This window comes from Arthrobotrys flagrans (genome assembly GCF_004000055.1).
Source record: "Arthrobotrys flagrans strain CBS H-5679 chromosome Unknown unitig_1, whole genome shotgun sequence".
Classification (NCBI taxonomy): domain Eukaryota; kingdom Fungi; phylum Ascomycota; class Orbiliomycetes; order Orbiliales; family Orbiliaceae; genus Arthrobotrys; species Arthrobotrys flagrans.
In genome coordinates, this window is record NW_027137556.1 from 2,316,222 (window position 1) to 2,335,412 (window position 19,191).

Below are 19,191 nucleotides of genomic sequence, written 5' to 3' on the forward strand. Positions count from 1 at the left end.
GAACTGCGCATATCGATGCATCTTGGACTATTGAGATGGTTTCTCGGCTCGGATTTATAATCCTAAAACACCGACCCGATTGAATCTATGTAGCCTAGAAGTGTAAAGTAGGGAACTTCCGGTTGGAAACCAGTCGCATTGACTGGCGGGTTTCATATATATCCTCCGGCTTCCCTTATCCCACTTGATCGCAGAAACCCAGATCTGGTATCTTGAACCTGGTAGTGGTCTGGACTTTGGTTATGTGTGGCCAATGAGATATAGCGCCAACGCCCCAACGCAAGTGTTATCCATGTTTGGCAAGGTTGGCAATGTTCACCAGCATTCAGCCAGAATGGCCAGCAGCGGGGGAGTTATATATGATTCCGCATAACCTTTTCCTTCCGAACATCTCTTCGTCTCAAGTACCGTCTTTTAATTTCTTGGAACGTCTTATAGTTGCTTTTCGACGAGTAATCTGTTATACCGAAAAGCTACATTTCAGTTCCTGGTCTATATCTTGTCATTGTCCTCACTGAATACTCAACTTCCACATTTTCGTTAGCGATGTCTTTAAAACAGGTACAGTACTTTTCCATTCTCAACTCTTTTGAGCGATAACTAATGTTGAAAATCAGGAAATTGAAACATGGGTACAAGCTCTAGAACTTTGCGATTTGGAGCAGCCTGACTATGTCGCGGCGCTTGCGAAGTTCGAATCGATTGGAGACAGCGCAAAAGTTTTGTTCAATATCGGTATTCTCCAGGCGACTCTTGGTGAACATGAGAAAGCTGTATGTAGGACTCGGTATTCTGTTAACGGGTTAAAAAATCACAGTAAGCTAACGCAAATTGCGCCGGGTCATTAGGTTAGCGTCTACCACCGTGCTATCGACCTTGATAACTACCTTGCCGTTGCTTATTTCCAGCTCGGGGTTTCGAACTTCCTCCTGAGCGATTTTGCAGAAGCCGCAAACAACTTTAACGATGCATTACTATATCTACGAGGCAACCATTCCATCAATTATGAACAACTTGGATTGAAGTTCTGTCTCTATTCATGCGAGGTGCTGTTCAACCGTGGTCTCTGCCGTTTGTACTCATCGAATAGTAAAGATGACGAGGAACATAAGAATGGTATGGAGGATCTTGGTTTTGCGGCGAAGGAGAAACAGATTGAAGCCCATAACGTTATCGATGAAGCAATCGCGGAAGGGGCCGATGTAAGAGTTCATTATCATTATAGGCTATCGAAATATTGCCACTAACTTTTTGAACAGGGTTTCACAGTATTTTCAGTACCAGTTGGGACACTTTTTCGGCCCAGCGGTATTAAGATGAAGAATTACAAGACAAAGGATTATCTAGGTGAAGCTAGAGTAGTAGCTTCCGTGGATTCTTCGAATATGCATACCGGTTTTGATGGTGTAGAAAAGAACAAGCCACTCATTGAAGAACGACCGGAGGAAGTCCAATCATTTGCAGCAACCAATTTGGTTATTCCGGATAGAAGTTCCAAGATCTCCACATCAAATAGAGATACGACAGGAAGTGATTTGACCTTCTCACCACCCGTTTCTTCACCACCCACCTCTGCACTTCCCCAGCTCCCGAATCCTGTTGGCACCCAAATGCCAACAGCTATCTCACCTCCAGCTGTCAATAGAATCCGGGACAGTGTTGTTACTTTCAGAAGCTCTAGTTTCGACGGAGGATACCGGCAATCTATGTCTCTGGAAAATCTTCCCCCAGTTGATATGACACAGGTATTTACTACGTCAAGTCCTCGCTGAAGTGTCAATATTAATCCCATTTTAGGTCAAAGTCAAGATCCACCATAACAAAAACGACAAAATGAGACTAATGCTCATGTCTCCCGACATCGAACTCGACGAGTTTCACGTTCGTGTTCGAGAAAAGTTGAACCTGTCAGGAAGATATGAGATCGAAATCAAGGATGAAACGGATAAAATTGCCATCGTAGACAGGGAGGACCTTGATGCTGCGATCGAAACAAGCAAGGATACTGCTCGTATTTCGAGATCGACGATTGGCAAACTCGAGGTATGTCGGAATTAATTCTTATAATAGTCATAAAATAATTGACTAACAGTATTCATTTAGATTTGGGTATCTGAATAAATTTGTTTAACTCATGGCGCCTTCCTCCTGCTATGAAAATTCCTTTATGTGTATTCGTCGTGGATTTAACATGAAAATTGCCTATGCTTTCCCTTTGCGCTTTGTTTTGGATTTTTCACACATGGTACGGAGTTATATGATATGTAGCGTTTAGGTTCCTTCTCTTTCAAATTTATAACTTTGGAAATTTCGGTGGCCGGTGACTACCGTTGAAAACTAAGTTTATATATCTTTCATCCGGCTAACCAAAGCGAAAAGTATCTGCCCTTGATCTAACTTGACAATATTGCTCCGTTCCCCCCGATAGAAGATCTGAAAAAGGGTAACTTTCTGAAGATTGTTCTAGAAACAAGATTGGTCTTCTCATGGCACGAAGCGTTCAAGATTTACCGAAGTAATGGATATAGGTCTAAGCATTTAGCAGATTAAAGAAAATCTTTAGAACAACTTACCTATTAGAAATTAGTTCGTCGGGCAAATAGTCGGTTTGTAGAAGGATTCAGACGCTAGGTAATTTAATACTGCATAACTACCCTTGTCACTTCTGGGGCTTAACGTGACAACTCATATTCAACTTGCGTTCCGCGGCTTGGAAATAAGGGATTCTGCATGCATTAGGGCTACCGCTAGTGATGAAGGAACATGTCGCAAAGAATTATACTAGACAGGCATTGGTTGTTCAGAGTAAACGTTCTGAAGGGATTTGGCGGGAGTATTGCTTGGTCTAGTGCCGAAACTTATATCATGATTTGTCGGTGCATATAGAATTAAATCCCATCGTGCAACGGTACGGTGGGCCTGTGGGGTTTCGGAAAGTAAGTTAGAATTTATAAAGCAAAATGCTTCTTGGACTTATTGTAAGTCAAATTTTCACAAACTATATTGAATTCGCCTCAAAGAAGGAGAACCAAACATTTCGCTGATGGCAACGTAGCTTACAGAGTCTTAAATTTATATAGAATTCCAAAATTACGATGGATTTTCGTGCAACCCAATAGGTGGCAGACGCAGTCTATTGATCGGCGTTCGTGGGATTAGTGTCACATCCACTGATTAAGGCCTTCTGCTCCCCGTATCCAAACTTGTAAGGTTGCATTTACAAGAGCTTGCTCAACTGTAATCGTTCCAAGCACAATGTTGCATAAGGGCGTAGCACAGTAACCTCGGGAAGTGCGTTAGGGTCAAGAGCTCGAGAGCTCAATGCGGCTCGCATTAATTTTCGAAACTGTTTCTGGCCATAGCGGCCATCGATCAACAGGGGTTACTAGTATACTGCAAGATCTTCTTTCAGTGATGAATATTATGAATTATAAAAACTACTATCGAATATCCCCCAGTATTTAAATATGACTAGCTCTCTCTTTTGACTCATTGCTTATTTACCATTTCCCCAATATAAAACCCCACAATTCTAGGTCGCTCAAATAGATCTAAAGAGTTAATTGACATAATGGAACCCTTCAATACGATGGCGTTATTTTTCTTAACCCTCTTCCTGCTACCAATTGGGTATTCGTTGCCAACACCAGCTCCCCGAGTTTCTAGTGGTGTCTTCACCTGCCAGGTCCGTAGCTCTTGCGAGTCAGGGCTACCTCCCTACCGAAATGCACCTCGGGTTGCTTCTCGAGTTGTCGGATATTATGCGCCAGGGACGAAATTGAAGTTGTCATGCTATGCTGTCACGGAACTAGGTGGTTGTGGGGATAGCAAGTGTACGTAGGGTTCGACTAAAGAAGATATTACTTTGAGGATAGGGAGGAGCTAACAGTCACTTGATAGCGTATGGTACAGAGAGGGTAATCGCGGTGTGTATGTACCTTCAGCTTGTATGGAAAGCTGTTCTGGAGGTAGTAATGGCTATGGAGTATCCACGACATAACCTATAGAGCTTACTGACGTATCTTTGGCTCTAGGGAGCCCGGCAGGGTTACGACTATGTCAGCTATGGTTCCATGGCGCTAAAGTCACGGATTTCTATTAGCTGCCAAGCTAATAACGTCTGCGATACGTTGAAGAAAATTAAGATTTTCTAAGGGAAAATATAGCGATTTATATTCCTATCTCGTTGAAATCGCAAACTATAATGTATTGTAATTGTTGTTCTCATGCTGAGTCCATTGCATCGAAGGCCCCTGCGTCGTAGCGTAGGGTTGCAACATTGATGACCTCTCCCTTGAATACCTATCTTAGATTATACGTATTATAAGTCGGCATCGCAAAGTTAAGCCTGTATGTATCAATTGATCCTTAGGGAAGAGGTGTTAAGAATCCGGATAGGTTCAAAAATTTGGTGTTCAATGAATTACTTAACTAATTAAGGTTGTAAACCCACCTATCCGCCTGAGAACTTGAACGCCATGATATTTGTAATTTACCCAAGTATAATATATAGTGTCCACCTATAAATTATTATATCAAGTCGCTGCTTAAGCCATATGCATCATAACTAAAAAAAGTCTGGTGACGGGGTCTAGACTGGTCATAACGTAGATAAACTTTTTTGTTTTGCGAAACACAAAGTTGGTGTAACAGTCATGACAACACAAAAGCGTGTAGTCGGTCTTGTGGCGCTGTGGTCTGGCTATAGGTCGCGGTTTATTGAACGTAGGATTAGATTCCTACAACCTGTCCAGATTAATAAGAGGGATTGATAAACTTGGCTAAAAATATATGATGCAGTTATTTGCTATTGAAGAGTTAAAACTAGTCTCGTTGTCTGAGCCCAGCTAGAATATTCTAGCGTAGCTAGTTCTAAACGCTAAATTTGGGTGTACGATGGTACCTTGAAATTTCAAAGCCAAAATGTATATACTTAAGTCAAGTACCTTTATAAGTATGTACTTCAGTAGGTATATCAGTGCGTATGAAAACACTGAGCTCTCATTCAGACGCTATGCTAGTCCGTGGTAGGCGTATGACAACTCCACCGCTGGACTATCACCACCTGAGATTTGAGTCGTGGTTTACAAACGCTAACTTACGCTTGACATAGCTTAGTCTAGTACACTATCATTCGTAATGCAATAAAATTGAAACCCGTAGCAGTGTTCCCTTCTATCGGTGGCAGGGGCAAGCTTAGATCAATGACTAGACCCTTACGTCTTGTGCAAATAAGTAGGTACTTATCTACTCCAACGCCACAACGCTAGAGTTTGCAACCTGCAAATTTGGATACAAAGGTTTAAAAACAGAAGGGCCTATAAATTTGACAGAGACGGGACACCTCAAGGATACCTGAACAATATGTCTCCGGTCGGCCCCATAATATAACTACAGAAGTAAGTTTAATTTGTGTTTATGGTATTCTTGGCAAAAGAGGGGTCAGCGTTGGAGCTCTGGAGCAATTTTGTGGCAACCACCTCGAGATTCACATTTAGATACCCGCAGCCTCGTCCTTGCTGTGGGCTGCCAAGATTAAACCCAAGGCTGGAAGCATTGGCGCTTTTGAGGTTGGAAAGGCCCCATAGCTGGCTGGAGACTGCCATGTATGCACATGTACATACATTGCATTGCTACTACAAAGCCATATATCGGAAGGCTTCGGATTTTACATCAAGATGTTGAAAGTTCCTTGGCGATGGTATGTTTGTCACTTTATAATCGCCGTATTGCCTAAGGCCCCCCGAAATCGACTCAGCCTCAGGATCTAGGTCGTAATTGAAGAACAGAAATCCCACGGCTGATACAAGACCGCTTGGATATAAGTTAACTCGACTATCCTAGTTCAATGCTACAGTAGAATAGACTTGATTTTTGTATCCTACCCCAACAGAACACCCCCGTATAGTATAGCTATATAGGCGTCTGCATGCCTTTAAGCTCCCCTCTGGTATAACACTCTGATAAATATATTTATCGATCAAAATACATAGTAGAAACACTACGCTACGATGGTACTTTTTGTCCTAGCAGAGGTTGCTGTCGCTGTACTGACAGCCCCCGTGACGGTAAGCAAGAGCTTTTGTTAAAAAAATGTATTAAACTCTATTTATGGAGAAAAAATCGATCTAAATTTGATAAATCTAAAGCTCTCACTTGCTGCAGCCGCCACTTCAGCAGCAGTCCATAGCGCTTGCGTCGCAAATCCCACTCCAGTAAGAAGTACAAACCAAGATTTTAAGGCAGGTGTTAGTATAAATAAAGTAGTTGTCGGGAACGAGGAAATATTAGAAAATCGTCAGTACGAAGAAATGGTATTTGAGGAAGAGAGGGAAATACAGACTTTGAAAAGCCTTATTAGCCAATTCGGACCGTCGAGTTATCCGCATGAATACCCGTTAAGGGTTTTGTGTCTAGGTATGGTGTAGAGTATGATTATCCGGTATTAATTTACAAGGCTAGGCTGACAATATTGATATTATGATTATAGACGGTGGTGGAGTTCGCGGCCTATCCTCTCTTCTGATTATCAAGCGCATCATGCAACAAATTGCTCCCAATGTTAGGAACCCCAGGCCTTGCGACTACTTTGACATGATAAGCGGTACGAGCACTGGCGGAATCATTGCGATAATGTTGGGCCGACTTCAATTGAGTATAGACGAATGTATTCAAGCATATAGAGATATGGCAAAACAAATATTCGGAATCGATACATTAGAGCGTTTGGCGAGGTTTGGAGCAACGAAAGCGAGATTTGACGCAGAAGTTTTAGAGAGAATTATAAAGCACTACGCAGGAAATAAATGGATGGTAAACTATTACCCGAATGCCTGCAAAGTGTAAGTTTTACATCCAGGAATATCCACAACCGTTACCCCATACCCGTAATAAAGCATCCTAACTGTTTTGATGGAAAATCGATAGTTTTGTAGTTGCTGTTAAAAGCCAAAATATTGATGGGGTGCCCAAACTCTTCCGAACTTGGGGCAAAAAGGCGATTGACGAACAAGTCCGGATATGGGAGGCAGTTAGGGCCACTTCTGCTGCCCCGACATTCTTTAAACCAGTGAATATCAATGGAATTCAATATTTTGATGGAGGTATGGATATTAAAGATGACTTTGATCCTTTCAAATAGCACATATCCTATGCTCCGGAACGCCATTGTTTGAGGCGGCTAACGCTCCAGAAATCAAAACCTAGGCCTCGGATACAATAACCCAGCAATGCTTACATATCTCGAAGTCGTTCAAACCTATGGTAAAGGTTTTCCTATAAAATGCTTTATTAGCGTTGGAACGGGGGCTTCGCCCAACGTCCAAATTCGGGACAACGAAGGATTAGGGACTTACACCCTGGACTTGTTGAAATTTCTCAAAGACTTAGCTACAAACACTCGGAGAGCACATCATGAAGTTAAGGAGCTGTTGCAGTTTTCTAACAACTACTTCCGGTTTGAGGTCGGCAATGATCTGGGTTCACGGGTTGGAATGGATCGATATGACCTTCTCAATTTCGTAGAGAGCGAGACGGAAGATTACCTAAACTCGTGGGACGGAAGAGGTAATGTGCATCGGGCAGCTGGGGCCATGAAAGCAGCTGCTCAGGAAAGAGTTCCTCGACATCTAAGGCCAGCTGCGGAGGGCAGTTTCGACAATAATTAAGGGGCCCATTTGTCTCGCGCCAGCTAGTGGTAGACCCCTAGTTATTGATAGAGAGGCATTGCGGATTCAAAAACGTTAGTCAATTTTGAATCCGCTTCCTTTGCTCGCATCGCGTACCAGCCTCTATGTCACATTTGTGGCAGTACGATAAGTTTGGCTAGTCTATGTTGCTCTGGATCCATGGATTTAGGAAATATTAACTGCCTAACGGCGCTACAACCGCAATTGCTTCCCTAGAAGCTTAATTTTGAGTAATTGGAAGCTAGTACCGGGTCATAGCTAAGCCACTTGAGATAATTAAATACTCGAGTTTGAATTTTACTAAATGCAAACTATTAATTGCATGAATATCGTGCATTCTATGTTTCCCGGAGTAACCAGTGGCATGAAAGGGACGAGTTTCGGCCAAAAAAAAAAAAATTTAAAATATATCAATACTCTTCTCGATTAGACCGTAACCTGGCCTCCAGGAAGTGACAACAGTTTACGAAAATTTCCTAACCTCGTTTCATGATATTCTTTTATAAAAGTTATGAAAGAACCTAGTCATTGGGTTACTCGGCCGGCGGGGTGTACTAGTGTGAGGTAGTGATATGGTCTCTAGGAGACTACCAGCTATCTAGCTGGCCCACCAGCTATACATAGGTAAATGGACGGTATAGAGCGGTGGGCGGTAGGCCCGCCTATAAGCCTGAGGGAACACAAGTGTCTATTGGAAGAAAGGCCTAAATAACAAGAGCTCGCGCTTGTGGATAAAACATAGAATACTGTAAACTGGTGAATGTTCGTCTGTATGTGTGTATGTATATGTCGTATGTAAGTAAGATGTCCCCCGACAGGACCCAGCATAGCAGATTACAATTTATAGACAAAACGAATGGGTGCGCCGTCGCCAAGCTGTGTTGAACAATAAAAAATACAACAAGTCAAGTCCACCACTCCTATACCACCTTCACCACACTAGTAGCACCGTTTTGTACATTGAGGAGCGCACGTGCGGCGTAGATGAGTTTCAAGTGAGTTGCTGCAAAGATTCGAATGGTGTAGGAGGGTTGGTTACCGGAATATGCATGCTGGCGGCTGGTCTCGAGATCGAGACTAAGTTGGTTGTACTAACATCGCCCAAAGCATCGCATCTGAATAAGAGGCGATGGAGTATAGGATAGTCATTATATGAAGTGGTTCGATATTGTGATATATGGATAAGTCGATGCAATATATTCTCCAGAAATGCCAATCATCTAGCGACCTAACTAAGTTAATCCATGTCGCCAACTTCTCCGATATATTGGGGAATTGAATTAGCATAATATGCAATAACACTATAACATAATAATATTTCAATATGCTGTTCATCTGGAGCATATATAATGCTTGAATGTTATAGGTGCCCTGCGTGGTGAAAATTTCGAGTTCCGTTGGGTTTTATTCCTTGCGTTTGAAAGCTTGCTTGGTTCTGGAGCACAATCTGCTTACGAGACTACCGGATATTGTGGATGTTCCGGGATTAAATTAATGAGGGAGTTACATTGCTGATAGATACTCGGCTCACTATTTATGTCTTACTCTAATACTAGGTAATACATATATGTGATGTGAGTTATATCAAGGCTTGTAACTTTCGAACAGTGAATGTATGTGCTAATGTATATGCAATCCAATAAAACTGCATCGCATAGCCTCGGCACTGCGCTTACCTAACTCAGTCTCTATTCATTGCTCACTCTAAGTTGTATTCAGGCCCCGAACGAATTAAGTTACAGAAGTTTCACTGGGCTGTGTTTGTATGATCATATGGTCATGCTCGTCGCGTCGACGTCTATGCGTCTTACTAGTTCATTCGATTCCATCTTCCAAAACAATAACACTATATCTGCAAAATTCCAAGAATGTTTACTAGACTCTAAATACATCTTGTTAAGTTTCAATAGTTGAATTTTGCGTGCAATTCATTCGCCCGGGAAACTGGAAGGCTTTAAAATCGATTGTATAGTAGATTTATTGAGGGGACGGTTTATAGTAATATAAGCTAGCTGGCCGTAATGCTAGTAAACCTAGAAATATATTTTCTGATATTTTAACCTAAATACTCTGTGCCAAATTAGACAGGAGGGAGTGGGCTGAGTTCGGTCCTTACTGAGGTATAGTTCCAGCTAGATCCAGCTGCTTTGATTGTTGCTGTTATGCTACCTCGATATTTAATAGTACCATCTGAGGCACAGGCAAATTTCAAGGCTCGTAATTCGGGGATACGACTTCAATTAAGCGCATCAAAGGGCATTCATTGGCGTAAAAAAAAAAAAGTAAAAGAAAAGAAAGAAAAGAAGAGAACCACATCATTCAATGCAAGGCTAATATATCACGTATCTGAAATACCCGATACGGTGGCTCCAGGCGTTACCATCGTCGAATAAGAAGGATGACGCTGCGGCAAGCTTAAGTTGTACATAATGTCTAGCGGGGCTGTCCGCTTCCTAGGTCTACTAGAGGCGCGGCTCGAACCTGATCAGTTTTGCAACTGTCACTAGTACCATGATGACGTATAATGCTTAATCTTTAAGCCTTACGGTAACAACCCCACGTACAATCGCACACTCGCCCCCGGCAATATCGCCATCAGCGTTGAGAGCTTTAGATTTCGCCTTGAATTGATTGTTGGGCAATACTCGAGCCTATAAAAGGGAATCTATTTGCACGTCTCAGAAAGATCGTTCTTGAACCAGTACCGATATCTAAGTGCGCAACGTAATTAACGATTATTTCAAAATCTCTTTTAAATACTTTAATATCGACCAGCTTCAAAACGCCCGCCAGCGTTTCTTTCGTCCTCCTACTCCTATTAGTAAGAATCCCAGGCCCTAACTCGCTCCTGGGGAAAGGAACAGGGGATCTAAATTCCAATTAATCGTATGTCTCCCAAAGTTAGACGAAGTAGTACAACCCGTAGCTACCCGGGTGCCCTCTTTCAGGCTTTATTGAAGATGTTAACACATTCATACTGGCAAGTGGTAAGCTTCAGCTAATGAGCTCGAGAAATTGGAAGATTACATGATGTTTCAAAGAGGAATTCCCTTAATTTACATCGTATTTCTTTACGTTCTGGGCTCAAGTCATGTAAACGATGGCTTAACGATTCATACGGGTGTATTAGGCTCACCAGCAATTGACCGAGCGACCGCAACCCAGATTTATGGGAATACGGTCTACACCAAAGGATATTCAAGATGCGTTGAAACCGCGCCAGCAGGGAGTTCTGGACATTCTCCTCCTCGAGGAGGTCCTACGGAATCAAGATGTTCCGGGGCAGAAAAGTCTGGCGAGGCAACCCAATGAAGAACTGAAATGAAACTATTACCAAAAGGAAACTCTCCAACAAGCTTAAGAATGTTAAAGCTGTCCAGCCGACATCCTCCGAGAACTCGCCATCTCTAACATACACCGAGAAACTTGGAAACCTAGGGAAAGGCGTTAATTTCCAGAAGAGAACAAACTATAAAGACGCCAAAAAGAATCCTCAAAAGGACCCCTAAAAGCCTACCACCGCAAAGCCACCTAGAAAAGAGCTAAGGGAAGAGCTTAAAAAGGATACCGATAAGGGTAAGGCTAGAGCTAAGGGGCTGTGGAACGAAGAAGCACTCGCTCAGCATTTGATACAGTCCAATAGCGATAAGTTTGCCCGTCTAAGCGAAAAGCAATATGATTGGGTTGACGAATACAAGGAATCCGGGTCTGAGTATTCGGACCCCGACTACCCAGGCGAAGAAGATGAAGATGTATATAAAATTGAAATCAAAGGACCAGTAAGAATCTTGTCCCAGAAGCCAAGAAATAATCCAGACGCCAACAAAGATCCGGAAGCCAACGAGAATCCAGGAGCTGACGAGGATCCAAAAGATGATGAAGAATCGAGTCTGGTCATTGATCGAGACCAAGAGCTTCACTGTCACCCCGCATCATCTATTCTTAAAGCTATGGGGTTACCCAATGAGATATTTTCTCCGGATTCACTGAGTTTTGTTGAGGTTGATATAAAAATAATGCTACCCAAAGAGAGTTGGGACTCTTGCGAAAAACTTGGGCTCAGCGACATTTCGTAGTCGATCTATTGCTAATATCATAGGCGCCGGATCATACCCCGCTGCCAAAGCTCCTCAGAAACCAGAAGCACCACTCGAATACATTACCATTCAGATAATTACAAATGCAAAGAGCCTAACAACACTGACTCGGGCCGCAGAGCTGCCGGGTCTCAGAATAAAAAGCTACCAGGACCTTATGCGAAAGAAAAACCGGCATGCTTACTTTTTTGACTCCAAAATACTTAGTCAGTATCATAAAAGTTCACCAGGAAGGAAAGCCCTAGATGCGTTACTCGGATCTCACCAGATCATGGCTGTCAATAAAATGCTGAAGACCTTTCCTCGTGGATTGCTTTATGCAGAGATATCATCGGTATTTTTGTGGATAGATTACAATGAGACCCTTCAGCCATGATGCTTATCCAACTATCATGCAAAGCGTCTGAGACTACCTCTACACCGGTACAACCCCTAAGAAGCTTTATCCTAGATCAGCAGGCACCAGGCGTTGACCCTCATCTTATTGTCACCTCACATGAGAAGTATCCTACGTACCATCCTCTTGGGGCGTCGTTACCCGAAAGCGAACCGTCCTACTTTGAAACATCAGTCAATATATGTTATATTCAGGCCAGTCTTTAAATTTTAACTTTTATTATTCAAGACTCGAAAGCGATTTCGTGTTAGGCATTTAGAACAACTTGGTGAAACACTAAACGACTCCGATGCCATCAAGGCGGTGTCTATTTTATATTCCGCTTTTTTTGGGTTCGTGAAGCAGGTCTTAAGCCAATTTTTAGTCTTACTTTTGTCGATTTAAGCGACATAACTAGTTCTTTGATTGCAACTGGTATTCAGGGTCATCAGGCGGCGTGCTTTGGATATTAAAGGTCACCTTTCCAATTTTGTCTGGACGATAGCTAGTACAAGACTTGAGATTGGTATTATCTGTAGTGACGAGACTGTATCATGGTTTGAGCATATGTTATTATTCCCAGCGATACTCCATTTTTCTTGGTTCTAGCGGATTGCAACAGCCTCAACACAAAAACATCTTAATCAAAATACAAGGTTTTATTATTCTGGGACCCGCAAAGGTTAGATATTACTATACAAAAACATACTATATTATAAAATTAAATGAAAACAATTGATTCTGGTGAAGTTGTGAAACAGCGAGCTGCTGCAAATTTGGTGTTCGCAACACAACTGCTTGCCGGCCTGCTGGTAGGTAGCTTAGCAGGCGCAGGCTGTGGATCGGTCGGTAGTTGTATTGGAAACACCAGCCTACTCGCATTGGCCCGCTGTTTCACAACTTCACCAGAATTAATTATTTTCATTTAATTTTATAACATATGTTTTGTATAATAATATCTAGCCTTTGCGGGCCTCAGAATAATAAAATCTTGTATTTTGATTAAGATGTATTTGTATTGAGGCTGTTGCAATTCGCAAGAAACAAGAAAAACGGAGTAACATTAGGGGTGGCATAACCCCTCGCAGCCTGGATTCGATCCGAGGCTGGTCTAGACTCTCGAACAAAACATGGTACATGGCTAGAGTCATTGATACACTGGGGTCCGAATCCATGAACTATCCCAATACTGGTGAACTTGTAGTAGGATTGCAGGACCAAAATTAAGACAGAGTAGGATTAGTCTCATACCTAGACAAACAGCTAGAATTCGTCGGAACTAGATGAGGATTTGCCTAATACCTAAAGCCTGTCTTCGTCTAGACGTATTGTATATACGCGGAGAATTTTAAACTAGCAAGGCTCTGTTTATTCAGCATTCTGAGACAAAGTTATAATATTGCATTGTTAATACCATGGCCACTACAAAATCGAAGGCCAACGACAAGGCGCATCTCGAGTTCTTACGGCAATGCATACTGTGCAATTAAAATTTGGCGATTTTTCCCAACTTATAAAATCAACTTCTTCAAACATAGTATTTTAGAGCTTAAAAACAATGAAAATCGCCTTTATTATATATTGATTTCAACCTGAATAAATTTTAAAGGTGTCTGAATAGTAGTTATGGTGCTGTTATAGGTCTCTTTCTGACTGATTTCTAGCCGTGATGGGTGATTTTGAGATTTTGAAAATCTTAACCAGGCTGAGTTGAATTTTGGCCAATTATAGAGAGGGACCCTTTGGTTTTGGTGGGGTAAAATGCTATTTTGGCAACTTAAAAGAAAAGCTGAAAATCGTGTTGTTGGAATTAGAATTTATTTAAGTGATTTATGACAGTGTTGTGAAGTGAAAAAATGCTAAAACTGGATTTCGCGTTTCATGAGGTGCCGAAATTCAATTGCACAGTACGATGTTTGCATTGCCGTAAGTTCTTGTTGCACTTGCAGTCACCCAAACTGCAATTTTTTCCCCAAAAAAACAAAACAAGCACCTACGCTGGCAACAATCTCAAGTTTGCGAGGGCTAAAGAGGAGCTACCGAGACTAAGTTACAAGGCTGCAAAATTCCATCTATATAAGGGGCGAAACCCAGCGTTAAAAACGTAAATAACTTCTACAAATCTAATAATTCATCTACTTAAAACCCCGGGATGTATTGTGGTCACCGCAAAAGGCCCTCCGGAGACTCCCGGTACCATCAGTACCATATCCAGGAGCAACTTGCCCGCGTTCATCTTGACCTGCAGTCTAGTCATTGTTCCAACACCGCCTCACCAACTTTGTCCACTCTGAAGTCTAGATTTCAAAATCTCCCTACAGAACTTCTCACCCAAATCTTCTCTTACCTTTTACACTCCTCCGATGGGATCTGGATTGGCGGTTTCACAACAGCCGGGTTCGACCAAGGATCCCACAGTACTTGGTTCGATTTTAAAAACTCGGTTACATCTAATAAACTATATGTTTCCAGCGGCTTGTTTCTCACCTCTCAGCGTATCAGCGATATCGCACTTGACGTTTTATACTCTTCAAATGAGTTTAGTATTAACGTTGGCCAAGAAATGCTACTTCGACCATGGTTACTTTCAATCGGTGCGGAGAATCGGAGTCGCCTCACCCGGCTTCGGTTTTATGGAATTATGCGAACCAGCGAACGGGAGCTTCTCAAAATAGGAAGTTGGCTTCAAACGATGCATAAATTAAGAAGAATACATTATCAACCAGGAAGCGATAACAATCCAAAAGTTTCGACTCATGCATATGCTGTAGAGTTTGATATCTCGCCGGACGAAATTCCACAATACAATAAGACTATAATGAGCATGTATACTACGAAAGGGCTACCAGCTATTCTCAGGTATTTGATACTCTCTCCTACGTCCCTCGTCCTTTGTTCCTATTCTTCCCCCATACAACGCATATATGGTAGGTATGATAGCTAAGAACGAGTAGAATAACCGGCAACTATCCTTATCCATCAATATTCATGGTAGAGCAATTTCAACGGAGGTCACGTTTACTATCTCTTCCCGAACCAATCCTTCGTAAGATCCTCAGCTTCTGCCACACAGACGATCGAGTAGAATTATCCACACCGTTCAACCATTTCCAGGGGGACGAGGAAGATTATTCCACAAACAGATATAGAAAGAATCGCTTTTCGAATTCTAACTACTTTCAAATATTTCTCGTCTGCAAGTCACTATCTCGGATAATGAGAGAAGTCATTTACTCTTCAACAGAATTCAGCCTCCAACACCATGCGTTTGTTGTATTCTCGGACGTGATAAGGACAGAGGATTTCGATAGAGTTACCAAATTAGAACTACTGATCGGGCAGCCAGAAACAGAAAGATTGCTATACAATGTGCAATGCTTAAAGGCTATTCTCTACAAACTAATACAACCGTCCAGCAATATCCAAAATCTCGACATCAAAATACAACGGCTTTGCGTTCCATATTTGAGCGTTTTCAGAGACTCGTTGATGCAACTGAAGCAGAAATGCGAGGTAAAATTACAGGAATCGGAAGAAATTTACATCGAACGGCTCGGAGCAAAATTCAACGATATTGGCTGGATGTTAAATCCTGATATAGATCCGAATACTACTTGGGCATGGGGGCACTGGTCCAAAAAGTGGAAGAGTCTACCAGCGATTGAGAAGGATGTAGTAACTCAAAGAAGATGGAAGAGAGTCAAGAAAGGGGGGCTTTATGTTGGAATTGTAATTGGGGGCCCTTTGGGCATAATTGTGCTTCCTCCCATAATATTCTTCAGCATCATCAAAGATATGATTGAATCGAGGGCCGCGCGCCCGGAATACCGACGGTAGAGTTACAAGTCGGTTGGAAGAACGTCTTTATATTTATAACAGCTTATATCCCTGTTAAATACCTTAACATCGTTTAGAAATTTAGAAAAATATAAAAGCTAGGAGAGAGAAAAGAAAGTCAGTCCGTCGGCACTGTTAATTTAATCTACTCCGTCAATATTAAATACAGCATAGAATTAATTACTATGTATAGTTAACGCTAACGTACGTGGACGCCGAAGTGTGTGTTACGTAAGCTCATGTAGCCACCGATTTTCTGGCCGAGGCTGCGCGCTTTGCATACCAGGCATCATTTGATTCGACGAGGTCAAAACTCCCGGAAGTCCTACCAATACTCGAATTTTTTGCCATTGAAATTAATAAATCCCTTAAACTCGAGCGTGAATGGTCTAGGTAATAACCAGAGGTATGTCAAGTCATATTTTATATTTTAATAGTACCACGAATTGAGTTCATAAAATAACAGATACTACTTCCTTAGATATGGCTCGAAACTCGCAACCAGAAGATACAATAACTGCGGAAGATATTGATCCTCCGGCGTATAGCCCACGGGAGAACGATACCTGTCACGCCGCCAGTTCAACGGCCCAGCCTTCACCTAAACTTCAGGGTCAGTCAAAAAATCTAAAAACCGATAACCCAAATACCGTTGAAAAGAAAGTCGACGAAAAGCCAAAAGGCTTGATGATCAACAGAAACGACCCTCCGCAACCAGGCTCGATCTACATTATCAACGAAAGTACAACATCGAAGGTTATCACTAATGAGGGCGGAAGGATCATTCTCACGGAATATAACGGAGAGCCAAGGAAATCCCAAAAATGGGTTTGCCAACGATCCGGAGGTTGGCTAGGGTTTACCAATGATGCTGGACCAGAGACTACATATCTTGGGCATGACCCTAGAGGCATCTTGATTTGTACAGCAACTTGGCATCTGCCTTGGGAGCATTTTAATGTTTTAAAAAGAGAAGGAGATGGATTCGAATTTATGGTGAGGCATTGGTTTGGAAGTTTGCCACTAGGGTATCGAGATGGTGGCGCAAATTTAGGAAAGAGGGAAATACCAGATACTTGGTGGGGGTTTACTAAAGTTGTTTAGTCCATGGTTAGTTCTTCAATGTGAGTTCGGATCGGAATATTTGGTACAAAATTATAGGATCGATTGTATTAAAAACACTCAGATAATAACATCATAGAACTGACAAGATTAAGTCTGACATCCTATATTCTGAAGAAAAGGACCATCAATACCACTTCTGGGAATGCTGGAATTAAATGAAATAGATATTTCGATGCTTATTCGCAAGTCTTATTCGTCATCGTCGCCATGCCACTATTTTATGCAGAACTATTCTTAATGTATTCTGCACACTGGTCCCCTGCGGTTCTTCCAAAAACCACACATTCCAAAAGTGACGAACCCCCCAGCCTATTTCCGCCATGGACACCGCCAGTAACTTCCCCTGCTCCCCAGAGCCCCTCAATCTTTTCTCCGTCTTCTAGAAGTACTTCCGCGTTGTTACTAATCAAAACTCCACCCATGGTAAAGTGCACCACAGGGGTTACAATCCCAGTATAGATTACGGACTCGGGAGTCGGGTCTTTTAGTGCCCAATGGGCAAAAGATTTCCGATGAAAGGGATCTGATTGGGTTCCTGCTGCCGAAGATGCATATTGTTGAATCGACTCCAGTGCGCCCTCTTCCAAGTCCGCAATAGTAGCCTTCTTCATAAGACCTTTGAACATGTAAAAGTCAATGTGCGATTTCGCCGCATTGTAAGCTCCCTCGTCGAGAACCAGTCGGACAGTCCACTGCTTTGGTAATTCCGAAGTTGGGGCTGTAGCGACAATGGCGTTGGTAACGTTTTCGCGTGTCTCCAATTCGTTTATAAACCGCTTTCCATTTATAAGAAGCAAGCCACCCTCTCCTCGCAGGACCTCTGCAGCAAGGAATTTAAGTGGCGACGATGGGTTTGTGGGATCAACGAATCCGGACGGATGCACCTGGACCAAGTCCATGTCAACGAGTTGAGCGCCTAATGCTGTCAAAAGTGGTTGCGCGCCTGGTCGCGGATCGTTGGTTGACGGATATCCAGCTAGATCTGGTCTATATTGAGCGAGCAGCCCTTCTGCATCGCCACCAAATCCTCCTGCCGCAAAAATAACAGGCCCGTGATGGTCTTGCTTCTCACCGTCTTCGCATGCGTATTCAACGCCTGTTACACGGTGATCTGTCTGGAGGACTTTGGTAACGGTGCATGATGTCTGTAAATGGAAGAGTGGTGATTCTTTTAGAGATTTGAGAAGTGTGCTGACGATTGAAAATCCTGGCGGTGTTTGGCCAGCTCCACGGTGTGTTCGGGGGAAGGTGTGGCCACCAAGTTGGGCTACCTTGCTGAGGTCTATTCCTTTGTTATCAGCAAGCCATGATATCGCGCCAGATGAAGAATTCGTCAAAGCGCCGATAAGTTTTTCGCGATGCGCCGTTAGTGCCGACATGGCCTTGCCAGCTGATTTGACCGTATCCGAATAGAAGGCATCGTCCACAACGGGTTGATACTTTGTCGGTGCGCCGTTGATACCGGAAGAGGCCTTTATGGAATTGCCTCCGGGCTTAGCTGCCCGCTCGAGAAGGCGAACCGGAACATCATGTGAAATCAATTGACTTGCCGCTGACAGACCCGCGAGACCCGAGCCTACGACTATGGCTTCTAGCTTGGCGACGTCATTGGTTCGAACAATCGGAGCCATTGCTGTCCTGAGGTTGTAAAGATATGCTATGAGAAGTCCAAAAAAACCAAGAGAGAAGAGAGTCAGTATACGAAGGCGACTCATCACAGCAACATCATAGCCAGACCTTTTTTCATTTCGACCCTTGGGGGATTGGCGAAGGAGGTAATTATATACTGCACAGGTGCACTTGCCTTTAAGGTGTTGTACACGTTGTTATAATGTCGGGTGATTGTCACGCTGTGTTGATACTCATATTGTTTAGTAAGTTTGAGGAGCCCTGCTCTGAGAAAAAGCTATTCAAAACTGCCTTCTAAGGCTGTCGGATGATGGGTGCTAGCGGCCGTTATATGTCAAGAGATAGCCAATGGAGCACTCGCTGTCCAGCCAGGCCAGAATCAATCTCATGTTAGCCGGGACCTGTAGACTAATGTCGATAACCTTACTCCGTACAGCCC

General features: G+C 42.8%; 5 protein-coding genes across 6 annotated transcripts; 4 read left to right on the plus strand and 1 right to left on the minus strand.

The window, feature by feature from the left end:
• Positions 1-546: 546 nt before the first annotated feature.
• On the plus strand, positions 547-2,121 carry DFL_008703 (uncharacterized protein; the record flags this gene model as incomplete). Its single annotated transcript, XM_067638472.1, has 6 exons — positions 547-561; positions 618-773; positions 849-1,202; positions 1,260-1,745; positions 1,798-2,043; positions 2,104-2,121. 6 exons carry the CDS (start codon positions 547-549, stop codon positions 2,119-2,121), a joined length of 1,275 nt encoding a protein of 424 aa, XP_067486356.1.
• A 1,450-nt stretch (positions 2,122-3,571) lies between these two features.
• DFL_008704 (uncharacterized protein) lies at positions 3,572-4,102 on the plus strand (the record flags this gene model as incomplete). Its single annotated transcript, XM_067638473.1, has 3 exons — positions 3,572-3,833; positions 3,901-3,930; positions 4,035-4,102. The coding sequence occupies 3 exons, from the start codon at positions 3,572-3,574 to the stop codon at positions 4,100-4,102; spliced, it is 360 nt and encodes a 119-aa protein (XP_067486357.1).
• Positions 4,103-5,678: 1,576 nt separating this feature from the next.
• Positions 5,679-7,667, plus strand: DFL_008705 (uncharacterized protein; the record flags this gene model as incomplete). Of its 2 annotated transcripts, XM_067638475.1 has the most annotated exons (6): positions 5,679-5,701; positions 6,058-6,068; positions 6,166-6,417; positions 6,491-6,842; positions 6,928-7,103; positions 7,207-7,667. In XM_067638475.1, 6 exons carry the CDS (start codon positions 5,679-5,681, stop codon positions 7,665-7,667), a joined length of 1,275 nt encoding a protein of 424 aa, XP_067486359.1. The 2 variants fall into 2 exon arrangements, with proteins under 2 accessions (XP_067486359.1, XP_067486358.1); XM_067638474.1 differs by lacking the exon at positions 5,679-5,701 and having other exon boundaries at positions 6,012-6,068; positions 6,150-6,417.
• A 6,646-nt stretch (positions 7,668-14,313) lies between these two features.
• DFL_008706 (uncharacterized protein) lies at positions 14,314-17,282 on the plus strand (the record flags this gene model as incomplete). The annotated part of the gene is made up of 6 exons (XM_067638476.1): positions 14,314-15,020; positions 15,116-15,890; positions 16,392-16,404; positions 16,480-16,994; positions 17,053-17,122; positions 17,185-17,282. The coding sequence occupies 6 exons, from the start codon at positions 14,314-14,316 to the stop codon at positions 17,280-17,282; spliced, it is 2,178 nt and encodes a 725-aa protein (XP_067486360.1).
• Positions 17,283-17,341: 59 nt separating this feature from the next.
• DFL_008707 (uncharacterized protein) lies at positions 17,342-18,870 on the minus strand (the record flags this gene model as incomplete). The annotated part of the gene is made up of 3 exons (XM_067638477.1): positions 17,342-18,595; positions 18,674-18,780; positions 18,861-18,870. 3 exons carry the CDS (start codon positions 18,868-18,870, stop codon positions 17,342-17,344), a joined length of 1,371 nt encoding a protein of 456 aa, XP_067486361.1.
• Between the last annotated feature and the right edge of the window lie 321 nt (positions 18,871-19,191).